Here is a 24,328-nt window from a genome sequence, read left to right on the forward strand (position 1 = left end):
TCAGTTTTTTGACCAAAGCTTATGAAATGTGGCACACACCTTGATCTTGGTGGGAAGATGTGGAAGACATATTTTTCGGACGTGTCGGAAGCTGCGTTGCCATGGTAACGGCATATAAATGGCAGAAGATCAAGGAAAGATCTTGCGGATTGAACTACTTCCTCTGTATTCCACTGAAGCTCATGAAATGTGGCACACACATTGGTCTTGGTGGGAAGATGTGCAAGACATATTTTTTGGACGTGTCGGAAGCTGCGTTGCCATGGTAACGGCATATTAATGGCGGAAGATCAAGGAAAGATCTTGTGGATTGAACTACTTCCTCAGTTTTTGACAAAAGCTTATGAAATGTGGCACACACAATAGTCTTGGTGGGAAGATGTGCAAGACATATTTTTCGGACGTGTCGGAAGCTGCGTTGCCATGGTAACGGCATTTAAATGGCAGAAGATCAAGGAAAGATCATTCCATGGGTAAGACTGTCGTCACGGGGCGGGGGTATTAATCACCTTCATTTTTACCTGATATGCTTCTATGTTTTGTATTTGTATATATGCTTTCCACCTAGGTTGCCCTGTGGACCCTGGGCCAGTTAGTTGAGAGCACGGGGTATGTGGTGGAGCCTTACAACAAGTATCCAAACCTCTTGGACGTACTCCTTAACTTCCTGAAAACGGAGCAGTCACCAACCCTCAGGAGAGAGGTAAAATAGTCTCGTACTCCGTCTATGCAGCAACTTCTTTCATTTTCTCTTACTTTTTAAAACTGTGTAAGCAGAGGGGAGCAGACAGTCTGTGCATTTGTGGAGAGATGTTAGAATGTTAGAACAATTTTATCAATAGTGAGTACTGATTAGCCAAAATCACAAAACCACTGAAGTGACTCCAGTGCACAAAGTGGCTTTGTCCACTTTGCGTTCATGTAGCACGGGGTTGCTGTAGTATACAAACGTACATTGCGTTAAAAACTGCAATGAATCTGAAACATTAGACAAAAACCTGAACAGCGAGTGTTGATTTCCTTTTTTTCTCAGAAATATGGAATAGATTGGTGAGAAAAAAAAAATGTATTTGTAAAGCTGCATTGTTAATAACTTTCCTTGTGAATTGCTTTCCTTGCTACCACTTGGCACTGTCTGTCACACACTCACTCTCCCTCTCTCTTTCTCTTAAATATGTTTTCTATCTATCTGTCTATATATCACTATATCTCACCTTTTATCACTGTACATGTATGTCTACATCAATATACCACCAATTCTACTTGTCCTCTGTCTGTCTATCTGTCTGTCTGTCTGTCTGTCTATCTCTCTCTGACATGCTCCTGAGTTGCTGCTAATCAAATTTTCTTTTGTTTAAATGTACATATTGGCTCTTCCCGGGTTTGACTCTCTTTAATGTGTCCTGCTATGCTCTCCTCCCACAGACCATCCGAGTGCTTGGGCTGCTGGGAGCCCTGGATCCATACAAACACAAGATCAACCAGGGCGTCATTGATACGGCGGGAGATGGAGGTGCCACCCAAAGCATGTCTGATGCCAAGTCCCAGGATGGAGGTATGGATGAGGCCTTTGCTCACTATCAAATTTTGGTCTAGGCCCAGGACTTAGCACACCCCTACTCCTCCCCCCTCCCCCTCCCTGATGCCAAGTCCCAAGATGGATTTGTGGATGAGGCCTTTTCTCACTCTCAAATCTGTGACCCTTGGTCCAGTAATTCAGAGACTCCAACCCCAAGCACCTTCTGATCTGGAGATTCTCCCGCCTGAAACCCCAAGCAAACGGGAGACTCCAAGTTGATGTGTGCGAACCGCGAATTTCCTATGGTTCTAGATGTTCTCTGGTGCTATCTAAGGCTAATTTTTTCAACATACGATAGCAATAAGTAAGAAATCCTTTCCACCGGGAGACACAGAGCCAGGGCGGGAGAAATCAAATCTTCAGCGGGAGAACGGGAGATTCTGCAAAAATGGGCTTTCGGCGGGAGATCTCCCGTCGAAAACGGGAGAGTTGGAGTCTCTGCTAATTGCTTGGGTGTATCCCCCCCCCCCCCCTCGTTCTACAACTTCACGAGGGTTAAGTTTAACCCTGTTTCTGTCCTAACTGGTTCAGGAAAGCATGTGAACACTACTGATTGTCCATGACTGCAACATTTTATCTAGCACAGAAGTTTGCAAAAGCTGTTTCAGTCCACACTGCAGTTGTGGTGCTTAGCTGTTGTACATGGGGCTGCATACAAGTATGCCAATGAGAACAGAAAGCACATACTTGGTGTAGAAGTGTGATTAACAACTGAGAAAAAAGTGCTGGGGGAAATCTGAGCTAGAATAGTTTGAGCAAGTTTATCAGAGGGTTAAGAAAACCTAGCGAGAAAGGGTCATAGTCACCGTTCAGGCCTTTTGGTAATACCTTGATGTATGATCAGCCATATGCCACAACTCTTTCCTCACTTTTTTTTGGCATACCCGGTATAATGTTATTTTTTTTGCCATACCTGGTATAATGTTAATGTTTTCTACATTGTCATGGTAATTAGGGGAATCTACGGCTAGTGAGATGCTTGTCAACATGGGGAGTGCCTCCCTGGAGGAGTTCTACCCGGCCGTTGCCATAGCAACGCTGATGCGCATCATGCGAGATGGTTCGCTGGCAAACCACCACACCGGCGTCGTGCAGGCCATTACCTTCATCTTCAAGAGCCTGGGAGTGAAGTGTGTGCAGTTCCTTCCTCAGATCATGCCCACTTATATCAACGTGATACGCACCTGCGATAATGGGACAAGAGAGGTGAGTGTGCTATGAATGTCAGTCATATGGCGGTGATGTATTAAAAAGTTATGGAGATTTTTATCTTTAAAATGTCTCACATGCTAACTTGTAGAATTTTGCTTGCATCCAGAAGTGCGTTTATTGCTACATCCATGAAAATGTTAGCAGTGTTCTCATCTTTGTCTAAATGTTCGACCTGCGATTATATTAAAGGGACTGTACAGTACTGGTTGAGGTGGGGATTCATGTTTTGAACATTCCTAAGTGAGATAATGAGAAACCTCTTATGAAATATGAAAGAGCATGTGATATTTAAGAAGGATTCAACGTTTATTTGATTAGAATTGGTTTTCAAATGGCTGAGATATCCAAAAAAGTGATAATAATAAAAGGCGTCAGGTCAAGCCTTTTATTAGGATCTCTTTGTTTCACCTTGTATTTTGATATCTCAGCCATTCAAAAAAACGATTTTCATCAAATAAACTTTTGATACCCCTTAGAATTGCATGCTCTTTGACATCTCATAGAGTGGTTTATGAATATCTCGCAAAATGTTAAAAGCTAAATCCTTACCTCGACCAGAACTGTACACACCCTTTAAGGGTGCTAAGTTTTGTTTTTTCTCTCTCTCACAGTTCTTGTTCCAGCAGCTGGGATTCATGATCTCCATTGTGAAGCAACACATCAGGAACTTTCTGGATGATATCTTTGACCTGATCAGGGTGAGTCCAATCAAATCAGTGTGATGCTCTCCTCCTCCTCCTCCTCTTCCCCTTCTTCTTATCCTTTCTCTCCTTTTCCTCCTCTTCTTCTGTCTTTTTTTTTTTTTTTTTGTATGCCTCTATCAATCCTGGATGTTCTTGCAGGTATTGTAAATGTATGTGATTGTGGCTATGGCACATTCGTGGCTTCTGGGTGCTTAAGTGCCATGATATATGGCATGAGTTTACATGTCTTAGAAACGTTATAGTGGAAGTCTTTCCAGCTCTTAATTGATAGAAAAAAAAAGGAAAGCTACAGTTGGCAAATATGGAGAAAAAGAATTTCTATTGTAACAAGTGGCATGCCAAGAATTTGATTTTTTTTTCATCTTCTGGTATGTTTGGCAATATTTCAATCCTAATTTCAGTAGATACAGAATGGGCTTTTTAAGAAAAGATTAATTATAATGTTGATGAAATTCCCCTGGATTTAATAAATTGTTATTATAATTGGTCCCTACAGGAGTTCTGGACAGTGAACAGCTCACTTCAGAACACCATTATTCTGCTAGTGGAGCAGACGGTGGTAGCCCTAGGGGGCGAGTTCAAGCTCTACCTCCCCTGCATCGTCCCACAGATGCTCAAGGTCTTCATGCATGACAATAGCCAGGGGCGTGTCGTTACCACCAAGGTAAGGGGATTTTTTTTTTTTTTTTTTTTTGAGGGGGGGGGGGGAGGGTTCTTAGTCCCAGCTTTTCTGATGGGGAGTTTAGTTAGAGTAATCCGAAGTAATCCAGAGTCTTCCAGATCCAAAGTTCTTCATACATGGCAACAATAGGGATATGTCGTTACCATCATGGTACAGAATGTTAGGGTGGGCAGGGGTGGGGGTCTACACTTCTTGTTGGGGGTAGTCTGGAGCAATCTAGAGTTCCCAAGAGCCTGAGGTCTTCATGCATGCAGTGGCTAGGGGCTTGTCATCACCATCAAGGTAAGGGGCAAGTCTTAGGGTGGGTGGAGAGCGTGTTCTTAGTCCCAGCTGTACATGTAGGGAGTATGGCTGGGGTAATCGAGAGCAGTCCACAGTCTCCCGATGCTCAAGGTCATTGTGCGCGACAACAGCCAGGGGCGTGTTGTCACCATCAAGGTAAGGGTTGAGGGGGGAAGAGAGGATGTGGTCTCCTTAGTCCCAGCATTTCTGGTGGGAAGTCTAATTACGGGTAATCCAGAGCAAAGTCAACTAACAAACAGTCATGGACACTTCCACTGCCACGCTAGAAGCTGTTAAAGGAATGTTGACTTAAACCTCTTTTACTTTGTGAAATGTTTCCAGAAATCATGTCTCTGACTTTCTCTCAGAGTGATGACGTTTTGGGGTGAGTCAAGTTAACTTCCTATTTTGTGTCTTGTCTCCTCCGTAGCTCCTGAATGCCATGCAGAAGTTTGGTGCCAATCTGGATGACTACCTCCACCTCCTCCTACCACCTGTTGTCAAACTCTTTGATTCCCACGATGTCCCCATCCCAGTACGCAGGTGAGTGATGGCCCCTCCCACCTCCCAAGATTGTTAGTTGTGGTCTGAACCAACAGACTTATTACTTGCCATTATTTTTGTGTGTCTGTTTTATTATCATTTTTACTTTGTGTCATTATTTCTCTCTCTCTTTTTAGCTCACCTGAGCCAAAGGCTCAAGTGAGCTATTGCGATCGCCCTTCGTCCGGCGTCCGTCGTGCGTCGTGCGTCGTCCGTCGTCCGTCGTCCGTCGTCCGTCGTCCGTCGTCCGTCGTGCGTCGTCCGTCGTGCGTCGTGCGTAAACTTTTTACATTTTCATCTTCTTCTTGAAAACCCCAAGACCGATTTTCATCAAACTTGGCAGGTAGCATCCCTAGGGGGTTAGGAACTCAATTTGTTAAAATGGGCACCATGCCCCACCCAGGGGGCCCCCAGGGGGGCCCAAACCCCCCAAAATTAAGGAATCTGTAAAAATCTTCTTCTCTAGAACCAGAAGTGATAGAGCTAAGTTAATACTATGAGTTAGTACATTGATGACTGTAGTTTCAAGTTTGTTCATGGCAGAATCAGGGGTGCCCCCCTTGGGACCCAGGGGAGGGGGGTGGGGAAGGGTTCTAATGGGGCCTAAATTGTACATTTTCATCTTCTTCTTGAGAACCCCATGACCCATTTTCACCAAACTTGGCAGGTAGCATCCCTAGGGGGTTAGGAACTCAATTTGTTAAAATGGGCACCATGCCCCTCCTAGGGGGCCCCCAGGGGGCCCAAACCCCCCAAAATTAAGGAATCCGCAAAAATCTTCTTCTCTAGAACCAGAAGTGATAGAGCTAAGTTAATACTATGAGTTAGTACATTGATGACTGTAGTTTCAAGTTTGTTCATGGCAGAATCAGGGGTGCCCCCCTTGGGACCCAGGGGAGGGGGTGAGGAGGGGTCCTAATGGGGCCTAAATTGTACATTTTTATCTTCTTCTTGAAAACCCCATGACCCATTTTCACCAAACTTGGCAGGTAGCATCCTTAGGGGGTTAGGATCTCAATTTGTTAAAATGGGCACCATGCCCAACCCAGGGGTCCCCCAGGGGTCCCAAACCCCCCAAATGAAGGAATCTTTATAAATCTCTAGAATCAGAAGTTATAGAGCTGAGATAATATCATGAGTGAGTACATTAATGACTGTAGTTTCAAGTTTGTTCATAGGAGATCCAGGGGTGCCCCTCTTGGGTAGGGGGGGGGGGGGGGGTGGTTGGAAGGGTCCAAATGGGGGCCTGAATTGTACATTTTCATCTTCTTCCTGAAAACCTCATGATGGATTTTTGTCAAACTTGGCAGGTAGCATCCCTAGGGGGTCAGGATCTCAATTTATCAAAATGGGCACCATGCCCCACCCAGAGGGCCCCAGGGGGCCCCAATCCCCCCAAATTAAGGAATCTTAAAAAAATTGGGCCCTTATTGTACATTTTCATCTTCTACTTGAGAATGCCTGTTCAAATTTTAATTTAGATTAGTGACTGCGTGAAAGGTGAACTTGCGATACTCAGGTGAGCGCTAGACCCGCGGGTCTCTTGTTTTTTTTTTGAGGAGGGGGGGGGGGGACATAATAGGGATATTTGATGATAGTACTATTAGTGATTAGCTGAAAGAATTTGCCTAGCTAATTATCATACAGTCTCATACCAATGCCTGGAACAATGTGATTTGACCCTAGTATATGTATTTCATCAGTGTTGACCTTTATTAGAATATGGTTGTCTGCCTTGATATAATGTATAATTTTTTTTTTAATGCAAGAAAAAAATAATTAAAGTCACTGTAAATCTTTTCCAGTCTTTGTAGTAACAACAAAAGTAGCCATTGGTCCTTCCTGTAAAAACTAGTAATATAGCATTTGGATAAGATGCAACGTTGTGCCTGAACAGTACCACAAGAGTGCAAGCTGTCTCTGTGATGCTACTATAATCAACGTACGGATGTAATCCTTTTGACAAAGATAATACAACCAAATTTCCTTGTGTGAACAAATGCAGAGTTAGACCACTTTCATTTGATCACATGAAATTGTCGGTTGAGAATGAGAAGGGCATTGAGTTGCCTCAAACACTATGGGTTTAGTGGCAATTTTACGCCCTTTTCATTCTCACCCGATGAAATTGTCTTTCCTTATGCCTTTAATTTGATGAAAGTTTACGGTTTGCTTTTTTTTATTTTACTAGGACAGCACTAGAGACCATTGACCACCTAAGCGATACGCTGGACTTCATGGAGTTTGCCTCCCGCATCGTCCACCCCTTGGTCCGCACGCTGGACACCACGCCCGAGCTGCGGCCCGTCGCCATGGACATGCTCTCGTCCATCGTCCTGCAGCTGGGCAAGAAGTTCCAGATCTTCATCGCCATGGTGAACAAGGTCCTGGTGAAACACCGCATCAACCATCAGAAATATGAGACGTTGATCCTGAAGATCCTGAAGGTGAGACAGGAAACGGCACTTGGAAAATGCCAGAGTCCCAAGAAACTGTTGCCTCGCAGATTCTTGTTGTGCTGATTTGATTGGATGTTCGATGTGATATGAACCGTGTAATATCCTTTTGATTGATTTTGATGTTAATTGAATTCAGTTTGGGTCCAAGGTGAGTGGGAAATGGTTGTTGCAAAAATGCGAGAGTCAAAGTGACTTTCTTCTACTGAATGCTGTTGCTGAATAGTTTTTTGATTAGCTATTTTGCTTATGTGTTTAATGTGATTTGAACTTCTGAAATGGTTATTGGACTTGTTTTTGTTTTTGTTTTTTCGATATGAACTGAATGCAATTGGGGCAACATTTAGAGATATTTCATATTTTGTACTCAGATCAGAGGTCATAGTAAAATTCTCTAATATGGAAGGCAAGTCAAGAGAGTCAACATGAGACATCTGTTTTTAAAGTTGATTCCATTTTTTTTTTCTAACACATCTGGAGAGTATTGTCAGCTGTCCTTGGTGATTCTCCTATGATCTGTTCAGCAATGTTCTATGGAGAATCACAATGTGGTGGTTTGTTCCGTTTCTCTACCCACACCTCCCCTCTCTCCCCTCCCACCCCCACCCCCCCACAGGGAACCACCATCGCTGAGGACGAACTCCTGCTGATGAGAGCGAGAAGTAAGCGCAGCGGGAGCTCTAAGGAGGACAGCTCTGCCATGGAATCTGTCACCATCAAGAAACTCCCTGTCAGCACCAGCAACCTGCAGCGGGTAAGCCCCTTTCCCCCTCCCCTATCCCCTTTTCCCATTGAATGGCCCTCCCTTGAATTTTATAATTCCTTTTTTTTTTTGCCATTTGTGCCATTTTTCCCTAACATTTTAAAGTAAAGTATCTCTAACTCTTGATTCAAAAGATATACACTGTTTTCACGATTTTCCGTGCTGTGCTACTCTCTGTTCATATTATCAGTGAGTTTTGCATTTTTACCAGATTATTTAGTCTGATCAAGCAATATCTTGGAGAAGAAAGAGATATACAGTGTATGTACAAATCCATATTTGAATCATCCCTTTGGTAACAGCTCGCCAGTGGTACATGTCCGCAACATTTCTCCCTGTTCTTTCAACCAAACTAGTCTGTGAGTTGCTCGAAATTGACGAGGACATTTCCGGAAAAAAGCCCCAAAACAAAACAAAAACGAAAAAAGCAGAACACCAACTTGCAATGGTGTGCATGCCAGTGAATTATATCTGAGGCCAGCCTTGTATGTACAATTTTGTAGTCTGGATTTTATGAGAATTTGGGAAAAAAACATAGTGTGTTTGTGACTGGTGGAGTCACATTTTGCTCCATAATGACCCCCACAGTGGGTGCTCGCTAAACACGATGAATTTGGAGGGTCAGATGTTTTTTTGTTTTTTGCAAAGTACTGTATTGACACAATGACCACTCATCCCCCTGTTGTATTGTTGTGGTTGTCTGAACTGTGTAGGCGTGGGCAGTAACTCGCCGTGTCTCCCGCGACGACTGGATGGAGTGGCTGCGACGTCTGAGCGTGGAGCTTCTCAAGGAATCGCCATCCCATGCCCTGAGGTCCTGTTGGGCACTGGCCCAGTCTTACAACCCTCTGGCCAGGTATGTTGTCTTGACAACTCCTCCATCCCCCACCCCCCAGTGTGATTTATTATGGCCTCACATTTGAGTAGGTCCTAGGTATAACAGTTAAGCATACTAACTTCCTTCCTTTAGATTTTGCAAGTGTCATCCATGAGTTCAATTATCACAATGTTTCTCTGTGAAATGTACCTCATAACAATAGTAAATTTCAGTTGTAAAATGCATTAAAATGAATTTTTTTCATACCTTGAATTTCAAAAAGTCCTCACTGTGGGAGGGGGGAAACCCCCTCCCACACCCTCCCCCCGCTCGGTCGCTACGCTCCCTCGCAAACTCTCTCCTCTTTTTTCAACTTTTCTCTGTCTCATGCCTGATTGGCACAAAACTCCAAATGAAAGCTACCGTAAAGTTCCGTGTATAAGACGCACCCGTGTATAAGACGCACCCCTAATTTCGGACCTAGAATTAAAAAAAAAAACAACCCACGAATATGTCCACGCAAATATTGCGTGTGTCATACATATTATTTCAGCTCAAAATTTCCCTAGAATGCAGCATGTATTTGCTCTATTTTTCGTTTCCTTTTATATTTTCTTTTAACGGTATTCATCGGACATCAACAAAATATGGAAGACGCAAAATGCGAGACTTGTCTCGGTACTCACTTGCTATTGTTTCACCTTTCAATCGTGGTACATGCGTCATGCATATCGTACTCATGAGTGTACAGTACGATCTTTGCTGTCATACATAGCAGAGGGTGTCTCGCATATTGACACATGTCAGACTGGAAGGTTCATAACGAAAAATAAGAAAAACATCAACAAGTGTAGCAGAGGGATCATACGGCAAGACGTACGGTGCGTACGGTAATTACACTCATGCACTGTTACCAGTAACGTGTGTCTCTTCAAGGAGCTTCAAACACACTCCTTGGTCTCTTGTACCATGCTTGTATGCGCAGTGCTAGCCTTTTGCAAAAGGCAGCTCGCTATAATTTCAGCACACGCACACAGAGAGCAATGGACTTGCACACACAGCGCGCAACGGGCAAGCGTGCTTCGATCCGATCGCTGTGTGCACGCGAGTCCATTGCAAAAGCCTCTCTGCAGCTGCTGCCTTTGCCAAAGGCTTGCTAGCTAACTACAAGTTGTAGCTAGCTAGCTACAGTGTTGTAGCTATGCTATCCTAGCTGGCCGGCCTCGCACTCGTGAAATGAAGAGCAAACGAACGACATGGATATGCATGCATGCTTCACACATCGTTCATATTTACGGTGACAGAGTGTCGATCCTACTCCGTATTTTACAGCTTTTGTCTATGGCCATATTGATACTAGTACATTGATAAGTTTACGGTATCGGTAATTTAGTAATGATACCTGTACATCGCGTATTCCAGCTACTAGGTTGGCTGTTGGTAGCTTGGTAGACTGACATCGGTAGCATACAGCAGTGCTGTTACAGCTGTTGTCTATGGCCAGATTGATATATCGTTACTGCACAAGGCCAATGTAAGTTTATCTCGTATTTGCAGCTTTTGTGTGTGTCCAGATTGAAAGATCGCTCTTTTATCCGTAAGTTTTAGTGATTGCTTACCTTCCAAACGTCGATGGGCATACATGGCCCCAAGTTGGCCTTATAAAATTGGGTGTACATGACAGATTTTTTTCCGTGATTGGACTGTACCCGTGTATACGACGCACCCCCGATTTTCAACGTTTTCCGACGAAAAAATAGTGCGTCTTATACACGGAACTTTACGGTAGTTTATTATGTTCATTACCTCTGCCAAGGGAGGAGGTTATGTTTTCATTACTGTTTGGTTTGTTTGTTTGTCTGTGTACAAAATAACTCAAAAAGTTGTGCACAGATTGGGATGAAACTTGCAGGAAAGGTTGAGAATGGCACAAGGAATGTAGTAGATGATTAATTTTGGCAGTGATCCGGAATTTTTTGTGGATTTTATGAAGGATTTTCAATATTTTGGCAGGTAGGGTCAATGAATTTGGGAGTTAAAGCTGCGCATTTTTGAGGTTTTCGTACGCGCACTTACAGTGCGTGCTCTAGTTTCTGCCAGGGCGAGGCGCCGCGCAGCTGAGGACTTATGATGTAATAAAGGCTTCTATATTGGGAAATGGGTGATTTTTCAGCATGCATAAATGGGTGGAAATCACTGATCGCTATGAAAGAACAAGATCATTGGTGGAAAGTAGCTGCTTGGCGAAGGTTTGCGCTCTCAGAGTGCTTTTCTAGTTTGTTCATTTGTACATTCCAAGTTCATTTCTGCTGCATTCCTACAATTTTACGTCGCTATCAATTGATTTAGCACAGCATTGCGCACTTTCTGTTGTGTTTAGCAAATGCCAGTATGTGACATAATGCATTTTGCTGTATGCTGTAAAAAGATGTGTTATGTTAGAAAGAGAATATTCATCGCTTAGTTATTTGTAGTGTCCCTCAGTCGTGTGATGGATGGTAAGGAAAAATGAAGCGTTACTGTACTTTCATTACCCACACCTCTGCAGAGAGCTCTTCAATGCAGCCTTTGTGTCCTGCTGGTCAGAACTGACCGAGCAGGACCAGGACAGCCTAATCCAGAGTCTGCAGAAGGCACTGACCTCCCAGGACATCCCGGAGATAGTCCAGATCCTACTCAACCTCGCCGAGTTCATGGAACACTCAGACAAGGTGAGCTGCTGTACCTACTCCCATGGATAATTTTTCACTGTTTGCTTTCAGGATTCTGTCAGCCAGTTAGCCACTTATTCTTGCTTTCAGCATTTTTTTTTCTTTTTTTAATGATGTCTTTATCAAGGTGAGCTGGTGTACCTAATTCCCTTGGATAACTTTTTCGTTGTCTATTATTCAAGATTCTGTCAGCCGGTTAGTTATGCTTTCAGCAATTTTGTTTGATGATGTCTTTATCAGATTCACATTAGTCAGTTTGAATATGATATCGGATGCTATAACAATGCGATGCAGGAAATTGAATCTTCTCTCCATCTGTTGTATTTCTCAACAGGGCCCTCTCCCTCTGAACACCATTCTGCTGGGAGAGAGGGCATCAAAGTGTCGTGCCTACGCCAAGGCCCTGCACTACAAGGAGGAGGAATTCCACCGGGGGCCAAACACAGAAATTCTGGAGGCCCTCATCAGGTATACCACTTTTTTGTCTTTCCTTTTTAGGGGGGGGGGGGGGGGGGGGGGTTGGAGGTGGAGGTGGGGGTGGGGCGTGGGGCATGGGAGAGGGACTGCTTCACTTTATGAATGTCTGCTTTGGAGCCTGGTTATGCCCCAGTGATTACACGATGTATTTTGCATGGTAGGTTCTGTAGTGCCGTCTAGCAGATAGGCCAGTGTCGAATGTGACCTTAGGTGAATATAGTGCATGAGGGGTTGAAATAATGGGTGGAGCTGCAGGTATCCCTCAAAGTATTTCAATGAATTTTGCATCCGTGTGCAAATTAAAAAGATGAAAACAAACACACAATAAAACAGTGATCTGTATTCCCGCGGGGTATGAATTATTTTCATTGTTGTGTCTTTCTATAAATCTAAGTTTTATGATCAGAGTTTCACTGTTAGGTGTGTGGAGAAATAAACAAAATGTGTCTGTGTTTGTGCTTTTTTTTTCCCTGTACATGTGAGAATACACTCCATGGTGAAAGATATTCTTACTTTCTTCAGTTTACAATTGTATTTTGTTGTGTCCTTTGTTGCTGGACATTTCAGTGAATGCCACGTTTGATGGACATTATTAAGAGTATAATAGGAGCAGGGTTCTAGGGTAATTACCCCCTGGTCAATTACCCCATACCCTTCCCCTGACCCTAATCCTAATCCTAATCCTGAACCTAATCCTAACCCTAACCCAAACTCTAATCCTAAAGCTAACCCAACAAAAGGTAAAGAGATGTTGGGTGCAATTATTTTACAGCATTTGTCAATAATTTCTGTTCTCTCCTTGATCTCAATACAGCATCAATAACAAGCTCCATCAGTCTGAAGCGGCAACAGGTGTTCTACAGTATGCCATGAAGAATTACAGAGCAGAACTGGTGAGTTTTTGTTTTCTTCTGTTATTTGATACTCCTTCATACTCACCAGGGCGCAGTTTGCGAATATGGTTGTTGAAAAATGCATGGACTAATTTGAGATGTGATCATGACTGTTGTTCCAGACAGTATGTACAAATTTGTATTATTGGATACACAGTAAATATGTTACAATTGCATGCATCTCACCATAAAGTAGAGTACAAGTACATTTGAACCCTTTGAATCTGTACAGAAGCAGCAAGATTTGTGTACATGTATGTGCAAATGTTTGAAAGCTAAAAACCAAGTCTGATTGACATAATGGTGCATTCTTTCCACTGACAGTAGCAGGGCTCGACCTTAACTTTTTTTCTAGGAAGCCAGCCGGGCTCCTCAGGGACTTTTTTAGGGAGCCAAATTGAGTTTTAGGGAGCCACGTTTCCCTCAGTCACAATCAGCAGTAGAGGTCTATTACATGTATTAACCTGGTGGAGAAGATTTCATTTAGATATAACATGCATTTCTCCACAGACACAAGCCTGAGATACCTTGTTCTTAGTCTCTAACACACAGTGTGTGTGTGCGTGCGTGCGAGTGTGTGTGTGACTGTGCCTGCCGTGCACCTGCGTGTGTGTGTGTAGGTGTTTTGTGTGGTCCCTCTCCCATTCCCTTGTGTAATTTCCTACCCTGGTCTGTTCATATCGTCTTTCTTTCTCGGTTCTTCTTTTTTTTTTAGCTGCAAGGTGTGGGTTAGAAACAATTATGTAACGCCACAAGTTGATTGATCAGCAGAGCTGCCAACCTTTGGAAGCACAAATCCGTACTCAGCAGCTCCAAAATCCGTATTTTCCACCAGAATCTGTATTTTTTCCATCTCCCTCTTTTTGCCATTTTGAATTAAACTACAAGCTCTTTAACATAACATTACGACACATGCCGAAGTATCGAGCTGGTCACCAGCACGATAAAGAATCCAAACTACGCAATGTTCAGCGTTGATTGATTGCTTTCTCTCAATGCATGTGCATGTGTACAAGACTACAAGTGCATGTATGTACCTCCAGAAACTTGCTGGGCTGGTTATGGAAGCTTCCACTATCTAGCAGGGGAGGGGGAATGCTTTCATCTTCTCAAGAAAGCTTCTGTGTGAGTGAATGCAAAACTCTGTTCGGTGTTTCCAACTATTGTTTACTATAAAACATAACCATGCGTTGTTTTCAGGCTTTTTAATTTTACTAGATTTTAAACATCAGTATTTTCCGAAAGTACCGCCTATTCCAATTTCTTTTACCCTGACTGGAATTGGAAAGTCTGCTATAACGATGATCGCAAAATGCCGCGCTGTGTGTGGTTGCGCCAATGTGCAAACACGTGGTTGTACTTTCAAGTTTAAAGGAATGCGCCATGTGCTCCTGCCTAAGAGGTTACTGCAAGTGCGATAGATCGAATGCGCCATAGCTGAGCTGATTGCTTGTTTACAGTAAACATGCAGTTTACATTCGATACGAAGAAGTCATTACGTCTTTCACGGGGAAAAACATACAAAACAAACAAAAAACACCTACGAACGAATGTTAATAGCCAAAACTTTGAAAAGTAATAAGCAGTTATGATGAGCATGAACTGATATTAATTGTCATGATTTTGCTGTCTAACCAGGTGATGACTGCATCTCATTGGACCTACTCATAGTGAATTTGTCTGGGCATACGAGACCTTTTAAGTATTTCTGTGATTGCCTTTTTAATTGACTGATTAATCGATCCTTTTTTTATTGTTCAGGGAACATAAGATATTCGATTAAGTACACTATATTCGACTGTTTGATGTTTCCTGCTATGCGCCAAAAGAAAGGCTATAGAATCACGATATCTTTACAATGATTCCTTTAATTCAACTAATGAGCTGGTTCTTCGATCGATATTTCAAGGATATTTACACGCTGTTTATTCCAGTGCGCGCATTCTTTCGTCTGGCACGCACCTGGGTGTGGCACCTGCTTTTGTGGAAATTTCCACAAGGGGAGAGGGGTGGGTGTCAAGTTTCTTCGAGCCGAAGAGACTGCGCGCATGTATTCAGTATTTCACAATCTCTCCGCTCTAATTTATTGTAATTCATGCTTTCCCCTTATTCTTTGCTGATATTGAACATTTATAGATTTAACTTTACGAAGGATGGTAGATCGTGGATCTTTTTGTTGTGAGGTGTATGTAATTTCTTTTTTTATCATTCTTTGGAGGGGAAAGAAGAGTAAGGGGGAAAGAAGAATAAGAGGGAAAGTTCAGAAATAAAACGAACGGCACGTATGCTCAGCATGCAGTAAGGCCGTCTTTTTATACCAGCATAGTTTTCATCATCACCATCAGACATCATTCTTATCATTTTAGCCTTTTCCTATCAACATTAAGAAACACGCACAGTCTCTCGAGATAAAAACCGAGGAAAATAAATAACAAATACAAAGTACATGTATCAACACCTCCCAACACAAATATTCAGAAAAGACAACACACGTCGCTTCGATTCGAAAAAGTATTGCAGCAAAGCGGAGAAATCGCCGTTACGAAAATAACAGTGCGAGACACTTGAAAGAATTACGTTTAAATATTTCAAAGTATAAAGGGAACGGATAAAGTGATATAAAATGGAAGAAATCGTACCAAACGAGGTGTGAGAAACGACAGAAATAGAACGATAAGTTTAGTAGTAAGTAGGATTAGGCCCTAGCAAAAGTTTGCAGCACCGAAAGCTACGCAAAAATTAATACACATTGGAAACTCTGTATTGCGACGAGATCCTTGGGATCGCCAATAAACGATACAAAACAAAGGAAATGAATTCATTTTGACCGGAAAATAGTTTGTAATAAGCATTCTGTTATATGAGATCTCCTTTAATAGGCCTATAAATACATCGAGTTTCCACGATACTCGGGAAAGAAAGTTCGAACGCTTTTCACCTGCACATATACTGCAGTGCACATCAATACACGAACAGAAACTCACCTCTTCCTTGCAGAAAAATGATGCAATAACGTTACAAAAAAACACACACAACACTCTAAAAATCATTTCGTACTTGGGAGGCAAGGGAAAAGCGGAAGAAGAGAAAAAGAAGCAGACATTGCACAACGGAGCGCTTCTACCCCGACTCAAAACGAAATAGGGTACTGTTTATAGTGGCAACTGGCTACAGTGTGTAGGCCAGCTTAGCTACTAAACTCACGCTCCCCAGCCGGCCTCACATGGGGATACCACGGCGATTGATGTGAACATCCAGGGTCCGTAGGCGACAGGGATTCAGGCGCGCGAATTGCATGTGCGCACACTATTCTATAATAGAAGATACGAACACACACGTCGGGTACACACAGACACACACACATGCGGGCAACGTGGGCCGGCTGGAGAATGAAACATGTACAATGTGTGGTCTATATTGCAATTGCAGGGATAATAACTTAGAGCGTCAGGGCTCGCTGAGCGCGCCGGGGCCGCTCGCGCTCGTCAATAGTGTGAGTGTGTACATAAACTATGATTCTGTCTTGAAACGTGAGGCTATACGGCAAAAAAACTTAAGGAGCCAGCCGGGCTTTTTTCATTCATTTCTGGGGAGCCCGTAGCGATTCTGGGGAGCCAATGGTCCCCGGGCTCCCGCTAAGGTCGAGCCCTGAGTAGATTCACAAATCTTTGATTGAGTACTTGACAGAATGTATGACATTAGCATTGTGTCTGTTTCAAAACCTCCCTTTCAAAATTTCTTTCACTAATTTTCCATGAAGAGATGGCATGGGGGCATTACATTGGGGGCACCATTCCACACTAGAGTATTGGAAAATATGATTGCTAGGGCACAATTGATCAATACGTAACATTCTACCTTCCCATTGCTGAATTGGGAGGGCGCTTCAGGAGTAAGTCGAATGCATATGATTGAAATTATTTCACATAGACAAATTTCTTGGTAGACCCTTTTGATGAAAGATGAATTTTGAGCCCTTCTGAGAACTATGTTTTGGCTTAATCCGTGTAATTATTCTAGACCTTTGATACATACATACGTAGATATCATAAGCTATTTTTGTTCCCTCCCCTGCCCCCCCCCCCCTTATCATGTGTGCCACAATGTGACCAATAGCAAATCCAAGAGACGTGGTACGAGAAGCTCCACGACTGGGACAACGCCCTCACAGCCTACGAGAAGAAACAGGAGCAGTCTCCTGATGACTTTGACCTGACTCTGGGTAGGATGAGATGTCTAGAAGCCCTGGGAGAATGGTGAGACACTCATATGCCATATGAAGAGTTTTATTGCAAAATGAGCTGAGCACCATTTTTAAACATTTCAAAGTAAGTCCATTACCAGATACAGCTGTACATGTAGAGCAAAATTAAACCTTTCCAGAAATATCTCACTTGTAACATAACATGGAATATTCTAGAAGTTATGATTAAAAATATCCTGTATTTTCTGATGTTTTTTTAAATTTTTTTAGCAGTTATAATCACAAATATAAATATCCCAACTTAACAAGAATGGAGTTAGCTTGCTTTGCGATAAAACTCTTCATATATTCAGCGAGTCTCTTTTTTGGTGAATTGGAACTTCCCAACGATTTTGCGAGCGGTTTAAATTTGCAATCTTGAAGTACAGTAGTGAACAGAGAAATGTATGTGTGCTTATTGCATTTATGACGAGATCGGCCTCCTTTCATGAGGAATTGTTCGCACGTTTGGAGATGCAAGCAGCATGCAAGTATCTCTTGAATCTGATGAGTGAGTGTTGGAAGCACTTGAAAATTGGAATTTGTAGTCAGTCCACATGCATAATACTGTGCCAGAAACATCACACTCTTCATGTTGGCGATGTTGTTTTGAGATGCTCTCTGAATGACAGCTTAATAAGCCTACTGAATGGCGAGTGATCAAAGTTTTTATATGACTCATTCCTATTAAGCTCATATTTCCTCGTGAGCTGTTGCAGTGGATACACTAGTGTCACAGAATATTTGTATCTACAGATTGTACTTTTAATCTTAATCTTCAATTTTCATCTATTGATTCATTTATTTATCTATTCATTTGTTTATTTTATTTTTCTGGGGGATGGGAACAAGGATGGCTTACTGGTTTCTTCACCCATTGCAGACTGGCCCCTAGCATACTCGGGCAGGTGTCTTTGGGAAATGTGTGTTATAGCAAAATTAGCTCGTCCCCAATGGGTTAATGACCACTCTTGTCCATTTCCTGTGGATGTTTAGGGGGCAATTGCACAATGTCGCCTGTGACCGCTGGCCGTTGGTGCCTGACGAAGGGCGCCAGCGCATGGCCAGGATGGCTGCAGCAGCGGCCTGGGGCCTAGGGGACTGGGACAGCATGGAGGAATACACCTGCCTGATCCCACGGGACACATACGATGGGGCCTTCTACCGAGCTGTTCTGGCTGTTCACCAGGACCACTTTGGCCAGGCTCAACAGGTTAGCCTTCCCTTTGATTTGAATACCTACAGTATTTTAAAGGGACTGTACAGTTCTGGTTGAGGTGGGTATTCGTGTTTTGAACATTCCTAAGTGAGGTAATGAGAAACCTCTTGTTAAATATGAAAGAGCATGTAATTTTAAGAAGGATTCAACGTTTATTTGATGAAAATAGGTTTTTCAAATGGCTGAGATATCCAAAAAAAGTGATAATAGTTAAAGGCGACAGGCCACGCTTTTTATTACGATCTTTTTGTTTCACCTTGTTTTTGGATATCTCAGCCATTTCCAAACCGATTTTCATCAAGTAAACTTTTGATACCCCTTAGAATTGCACGCTCTTTGACATATCATAGAGTGGTTTCTGAATATCTCGCAAAACGTTAAAAGCTAAATCCTCACCTCAACCACAATTGTACACACCCTTTAATGCACTTTTCACGATCTTGTTTTCCTGTGTTGCAATGATTCCTAGTAGATAGTAATTGGTAGAATTTCTTAGTGCACATACATGTAATAGTGTAATGACACCATAGATTGAATGTTTTAGATATTTGTACAATCCATGCAAGATTTCTTCTTTGTTTTTTTTTTTAAAGCAAAAGAAGCTGCTGAAAAGTGCTTATCAAATAGTGGTAAGCCAATGGAGTAAATAGTGGTAAGCAAATGGAGTAAAATGGAGTAAAAGGGGGCATGAGCTTTTGATCCTGGCAGAATCTTCCTCAGAGGCAAAATGAAAAGCATGTAGGGAAAGCAATCATATACATGGACTAACACACAACAAGCACAGTCTCAGGAGGACTGGGGAGGCAGAACAATGAAAACAAAGGGGTGGGTTAGAAGTCAAAGGCAGGGGACTAAACAGGTAAGGAAGGGGGATTAAAGCAAGGGGATGAATAGACATAAAGCAGAGGTGGGCCACTGGTGATGACAAGGATCATAGGGGGCAACCTGTGAAGGATAAAGATGAATAGGGAGGCAACATCAAACTAGATAAGGAACAACACAAGGATAAAGACTTGCAAAGGAGATAATTAGCAACAGTATGAGTAAAGGGGGGGGGGGGTGGGGGCAAACAAGCAGCCAGCCCTAAACCTGGTTTAAGATATGGCAAAGAATTGAATTTGTGTTGTTCCTTATCTAGTTCGATGTTGCCTTCCTATTCGTCTTTATCCTTCACAGGTTGCCCCCTATGATCGTTGGGGTCATCACTGGCCCACCTCTGCCTTTTGTCTATTCACCCCTTTTGCTTCGATCCCCTCCCTTTACCTGTTTGCATTGGCTCCCTGCCTTTGACCTCTAACCCACCCCTTTTGGCTTCATTGTTCCGTGTCCCTAGCCCTCCTCAGACTGTCCTTGGTGTGGGTTACAGTAGTCCATTTATGTGATTGCTTTCCCCACATGTTTGACTTTTTTGCCGCAATACAAGTGTATGGTATTTTTTAAGTATAATTGTTTCAACGCTTTTGATTTCATTTCTGTCCAAAAGAATTGTCTTTTGGTTTGTTGGTGTTTTATTCCTGGGATAATCTGTTTCTTATTTTCAGTCTTATTAACAATATCCATTAGAATTTTATTCCTGATTTAGAATGATGCTGTCATGTTTTCAGTCTTTATTAGTAATGTCCCTTAGAACTATGTGTATTATTGTGACAACTTCTTCTGCTGTGTTGTAATGTGAAGCAATGCGCACATATCTGCGGTGGTTAGTTTTGCCCAACTCAGTCAGTACTACATGTACGTATAGGTGAAAACACTTTATAGCCCAGCTTGTATGCAGCATCAACTACTCTGCGCAATCAAATGTTTGTGGCGATTTTTCTAAACAAATTGTTTTGAAGTACAGATTCAAATCAAATTCTCACTTGTGTTGCTCCGGTTATCTTTGTGTGTTGTGATGTCCGTCGACAGTGCATCGACAAGGCCCGCGACATCCTGGACACAGAGCTGACGGCCATGGCCGGGGAGAGCTACGACCGCGCCTACGGAGCCATGGTCTCCGTCCAGATGCTGTCTGAGCTAGAGGAGATCATCCAGTACAAGCTGGTGCCGGAGAGGAGGGACATCATCAAGGAGATGTGGTGGGACAGGCTGCAGGTAGGAACCAGCCTCATCTATTCATGAGATACAGGGCTGTGTCGCCATGGTGACCAGTGGGAAAAGTTTGCCATCCCTTTAGTGACAAGACGTCATATCACATAATCATGATTGTTTTCAGGAGAGTGAAAAAACTTTCTACGTTTTGCAACATTTTTTTTTTCAAGATAACATTAATGTTGACATCAAATAATATAGAAGCATTGTCTTGGATGACATTAATAATTGCTGTGTCTTAAAATTCAAGTCAGTATTTTTGACATTCACGATTGAATAGGAGTTTTTTAAATGTATGCCATTTGAGATGCGAGGTCTTGTCTTCCAAGGGATGATTTGCAATTTTTTTTGTATATAGTGTATGGATGCATAGAACCATTGCATCTCTTATACTTCATGGAAGTTTATTTCAGCAAATCATAATATATACCACTTTTAACAGTAGAATATTCAAATAATTGAATATCCTCTCAAAGTGTATATGATGCAGTAAACAGTGAAAGACCCCACAAAACAAAATTTATAGAAATTTTATTCTCAATATGCGTAATTGTTAGCCACTTCGTGCCCTGCACAAGTGAGACGTCAGTTAGCTGCGCTATCATATTGACACTCTCTATTCCAATATGACTTTTACGCTCTTTTTTGGAGACCAAAGAGATGGATAGTCAGTGATGTTCTAATGATTGTTTTCCCTCTCCAGGGTTGTCAGAGGAACGTGGAAGACTGGCAGAAGGTCATTCAGGTCAGGTCACTGGTCATCTCGCCCCAAGAAGACCTCCGCACGTGGCTCAAGTACGCCAGTCTGTGCAGGAAGAGCGGGCGGATGGTGAGTCACAGCTCTGTTTCCGTGGAAACAGTACAATCTAGGATGTGTAGCATTATCCGTCATGCAATTGTTAATGATTTTAAGCTTGACTTGATGTGAGTCCTTGCTGTTGGATGATTTAAATGCTGATTAAGTGCATTGATGATGGAATAAGATTCTAAAGTGTTCATATTTGCAAGACAAAAAATTTAGGCTTTGAAATTGACTCTCTGAGAAGTTTGTGAAACCAAAGGTGAATCTTTGTTTGTATCTAAAATGATGAGATTTGTGGTGAGGATTTGAACAACAATTTGCAATATGACGGCTTGTGTTTACGTCTTATTTGCTCAATGTTGTACGTGGCAACACAGTTTTTGGATCTTCCTTTATCTAGCTTTCATCTCAGTACCTGCTGGGGATGGATGATTTGGATTGAGTTCTTAATGATGTCATACAGTGTCATTGAATTGCCATATATTTTTATGCTGAGACCATTTTTTTTTCTCATGATGATTTACAATGAGTACATATTTCCTAACTCATAAAAACTGACATAGTTTACCAGTTCCAAACAGATGGAAAAATATTCTGTAGTGCATTGATGTCATCCCGTTGCCATGGTAACACCATCCTATCCCTCGCACTGTCCTTCCTTCAGCTCCTGTCCCATAAGACCTTGGTGATGCTGCTGGGGGCGGACCCATCCCTCCAGGAGGCTTCCCTGGAGTCCTTGGCCCCGCTCATCAAGGACCCCCGGGTCATCTTCGCCTACATCAAACACATGTGGAAGGATGGCATAAAGGTGAGTGACCCCTAAAAGGTCAGTGACCTTCCTAATTAAAGGACACTGACCCCTCGAATGAAGGTCACTGGCTTCTTGAAGAAGACTGCTTACATGTAAATAAGAGGTCACCCAGTTGCCCTGTGAGGATGGTTTCATGCCCCGTGACAAAAGCCTCCTGCTGTTTTGGCCCAGAGTAAAAATCTAATGCCCTTCAATGGAATATCTCTTTCTTTGCGTGGTACAACAGGTCTTTTAACCATAAATAAAGGTATTTTACCTCTGAAAATAAAGTCATGTGTTCCTTTATAAAAATCTGTTGAATCAGAATGAGGTCTTTTACATGTCCCAACACGATTTTTTGCTCTAATGAAAGGTCTTTTGCCCCTGTGTAAAATTCCTGTGAACTAGAATAACGTTGTCTTGCACCTCTTCGAAAAAAGTCAAAGAAAGTGCACTGAATAAAAGGTCCTTTGTGCTGCTGAATAGATCGTAGTTGCCCCTATATGAAAGTCAGCTTCCCCAGATCAAAGGTCTTTGGCCCCTGCAGAAAAGGCAGCTACCCCTGGGGAAATACAAAAAAAAAATATAAAAAATTTACTTTCTTTTGCCTACAAATGTACTTCTGTGTTTGTGTCATGAGATTACAATGTATGTCTGATATTAATGTGACATAATTACAGCAAAGTTATACAAGCAGGTATAAAGACGGCTGTGCTTGGAAATCCTTTGGTAATATCTTCCTGGCAAGTCTTTCTACAACTCGTGAAAGTTCTAATTTGAGCCATACAATGCCTCTTTCTTCAGTCTGTTGTGCACCATGACTGATATCTCAAAACTTACTTATTCAATCAATCATAATATAATCTCTCTTTTTTTTTTGTAATATAACTATTACAATGTTTGTAGTCATGTTCTGTATTTTAATTCTAATTTTCAGTTCTGTATCAATACACTTTGAACAGGCACGATATTCTGTAGATTTAAATCTGATTTCAGATGTTTTTTTTCTCAAGTTTATACACGTTTTGCTTTTTCCATGTATATTTCTGATTTTTTCAACAAATCTCAATATCATCCCTGTTAGAAATACCCACATGAAGTGCTATACAACTGTTATGTTTTATATATCTTGTTGTGATGATTGTTCTTTAACCCCTACAGCCCCTAGCCTTCTCTCAGCTGCACCAGTTTGTACAGACGACCCTCACCCAGCACCCCATGCTGACGCTCCCCAACGGGGAAGAAAACCCGGACCTCCACAAACTTCTTGCCAGGTAGGTCCACAATATTTCCAAGTTGCGTATTTGACAATTCAACCTTTCAAAGACCACTGTGCCTCAATGCTGCTGCCTTTCTTTGGATGGAGGGTGCCAATGATAATAACTGTGTTAACAAGTCTCTGAATCTTACTTAACTCACAGTCTTCATATTATATACACTTTGTAGTAATTATATGTCACCAGAAATTCCAGCAATATATTTGTGTCAATGACCCAATGAGGACTATTGCTGTGTTTTATGCAATGTCTGACTTGTAGAAAATTACAGTAAAAAACAAGGTTTAGGAATCCCTGTGAATACATGTCCTTGAATATTCCGGGCCTGTGCTCCCCTTGTTCTATGAATGGAACCACAAAGAGAAAAGAAGTTATAAGAATAACTACTATTGCTACTACTGCTAGTGTATAACAAAGATGCCTTGTTGCACCTTCTTGTTGTGGTTGTTGTTTGGGGGGGTTATTATACATGTATTATAACCAAGAAAATCTGCAACTTGAAACCATATTATGGTTTCAAGTTGCAGATTTTCTTGGTTATAATACATGTATAATAACCCCCCCCCCCAAACAACAACCACAACAAGAAGGTGCAATAAGGCATCTTTGTTATACACTAGCAGTAGTAGCAATAGTAGTTATTATTGTAATAGAAGTAGTAGTAGAAGCAGTAGCAGCAGTAGTAGTAGTAGTAGTAGTAGTAGTAGTAGTAGTCGATGTACTAGCAGTAGTAGTTGTAGTAGTAGTAGTAGTAGTAGTAGTAGTAGTAGTAGTAGTAGTAGTAGTAGTA

General features: G+C 42.1%; 1 protein-coding gene across 1 annotated transcript in view; it reads left to right on the plus strand.

Annotated features, from left to right (window-relative positions):
• The window catches only part of LOC139714256 (serine/threonine-protein kinase mTOR-like), a 232,271-nt gene that overhangs the window by 26,171 nt on the left and 181,772 nt on the right, over window positions 1-24,328 (plus strand). The window contains exons 19-36 of the mRNA XM_071625971.1: window positions 569-703; window positions 1,426-1,555; window positions 2,535-2,785; window positions 3,403-3,489; window positions 3,992-4,159; window positions 4,890-5,002; window positions 7,194-7,449; window positions 8,075-8,212; window positions 8,935-9,077; window positions 11,587-11,749; window positions 12,084-12,217; window positions 13,041-13,119; window positions 17,236-17,375; window positions 18,359-18,575; window positions 20,487-20,672; window positions 21,373-21,498; window positions 22,136-22,279; window positions 23,423-23,535. Of these exons, the coding sequence (XP_071482072.1) occupies window positions 569-703; window positions 1,426-1,555; window positions 2,535-2,785; window positions 3,403-3,489; window positions 3,992-4,159; window positions 4,890-5,002; window positions 7,194-7,449; window positions 8,075-8,212; window positions 8,935-9,077; window positions 11,587-11,749; window positions 12,084-12,217; window positions 13,041-13,119; window positions 17,236-17,375; window positions 18,359-18,575; window positions 20,487-20,672; window positions 21,373-21,498; window positions 22,136-22,279; window positions 23,423-23,535 (2,723 nt within the window). The remainder of the gene's footprint in view (window positions 1-568; window positions 704-1,425; window positions 1,556-2,534; window positions 2,786-3,402; window positions 3,490-3,991; window positions 4,160-4,889; window positions 5,003-7,193; window positions 7,450-8,074; window positions 8,213-8,934; window positions 9,078-11,586; window positions 11,750-12,083; window positions 12,218-13,040; window positions 13,120-17,235; window positions 17,376-18,358; window positions 18,576-20,486; window positions 20,673-21,372; window positions 21,499-22,135; window positions 22,280-23,422; window positions 23,536-24,328) is intronic.

The sequence above is a fragment of the Diadema antillarum genome, unplaced genomic scaffold (genome assembly GCF_040938485.1).
Source record: "Diadema antillarum isolate AM-2024a unplaced genomic scaffold, OU_Dant_1.0 seq00002211_RagTag, whole genome shotgun sequence".
Lineage (NCBI taxonomy): Eukaryota > Metazoa > Echinodermata > Echinoidea > Diadematoida > Diadematidae > Diadema > Diadema antillarum.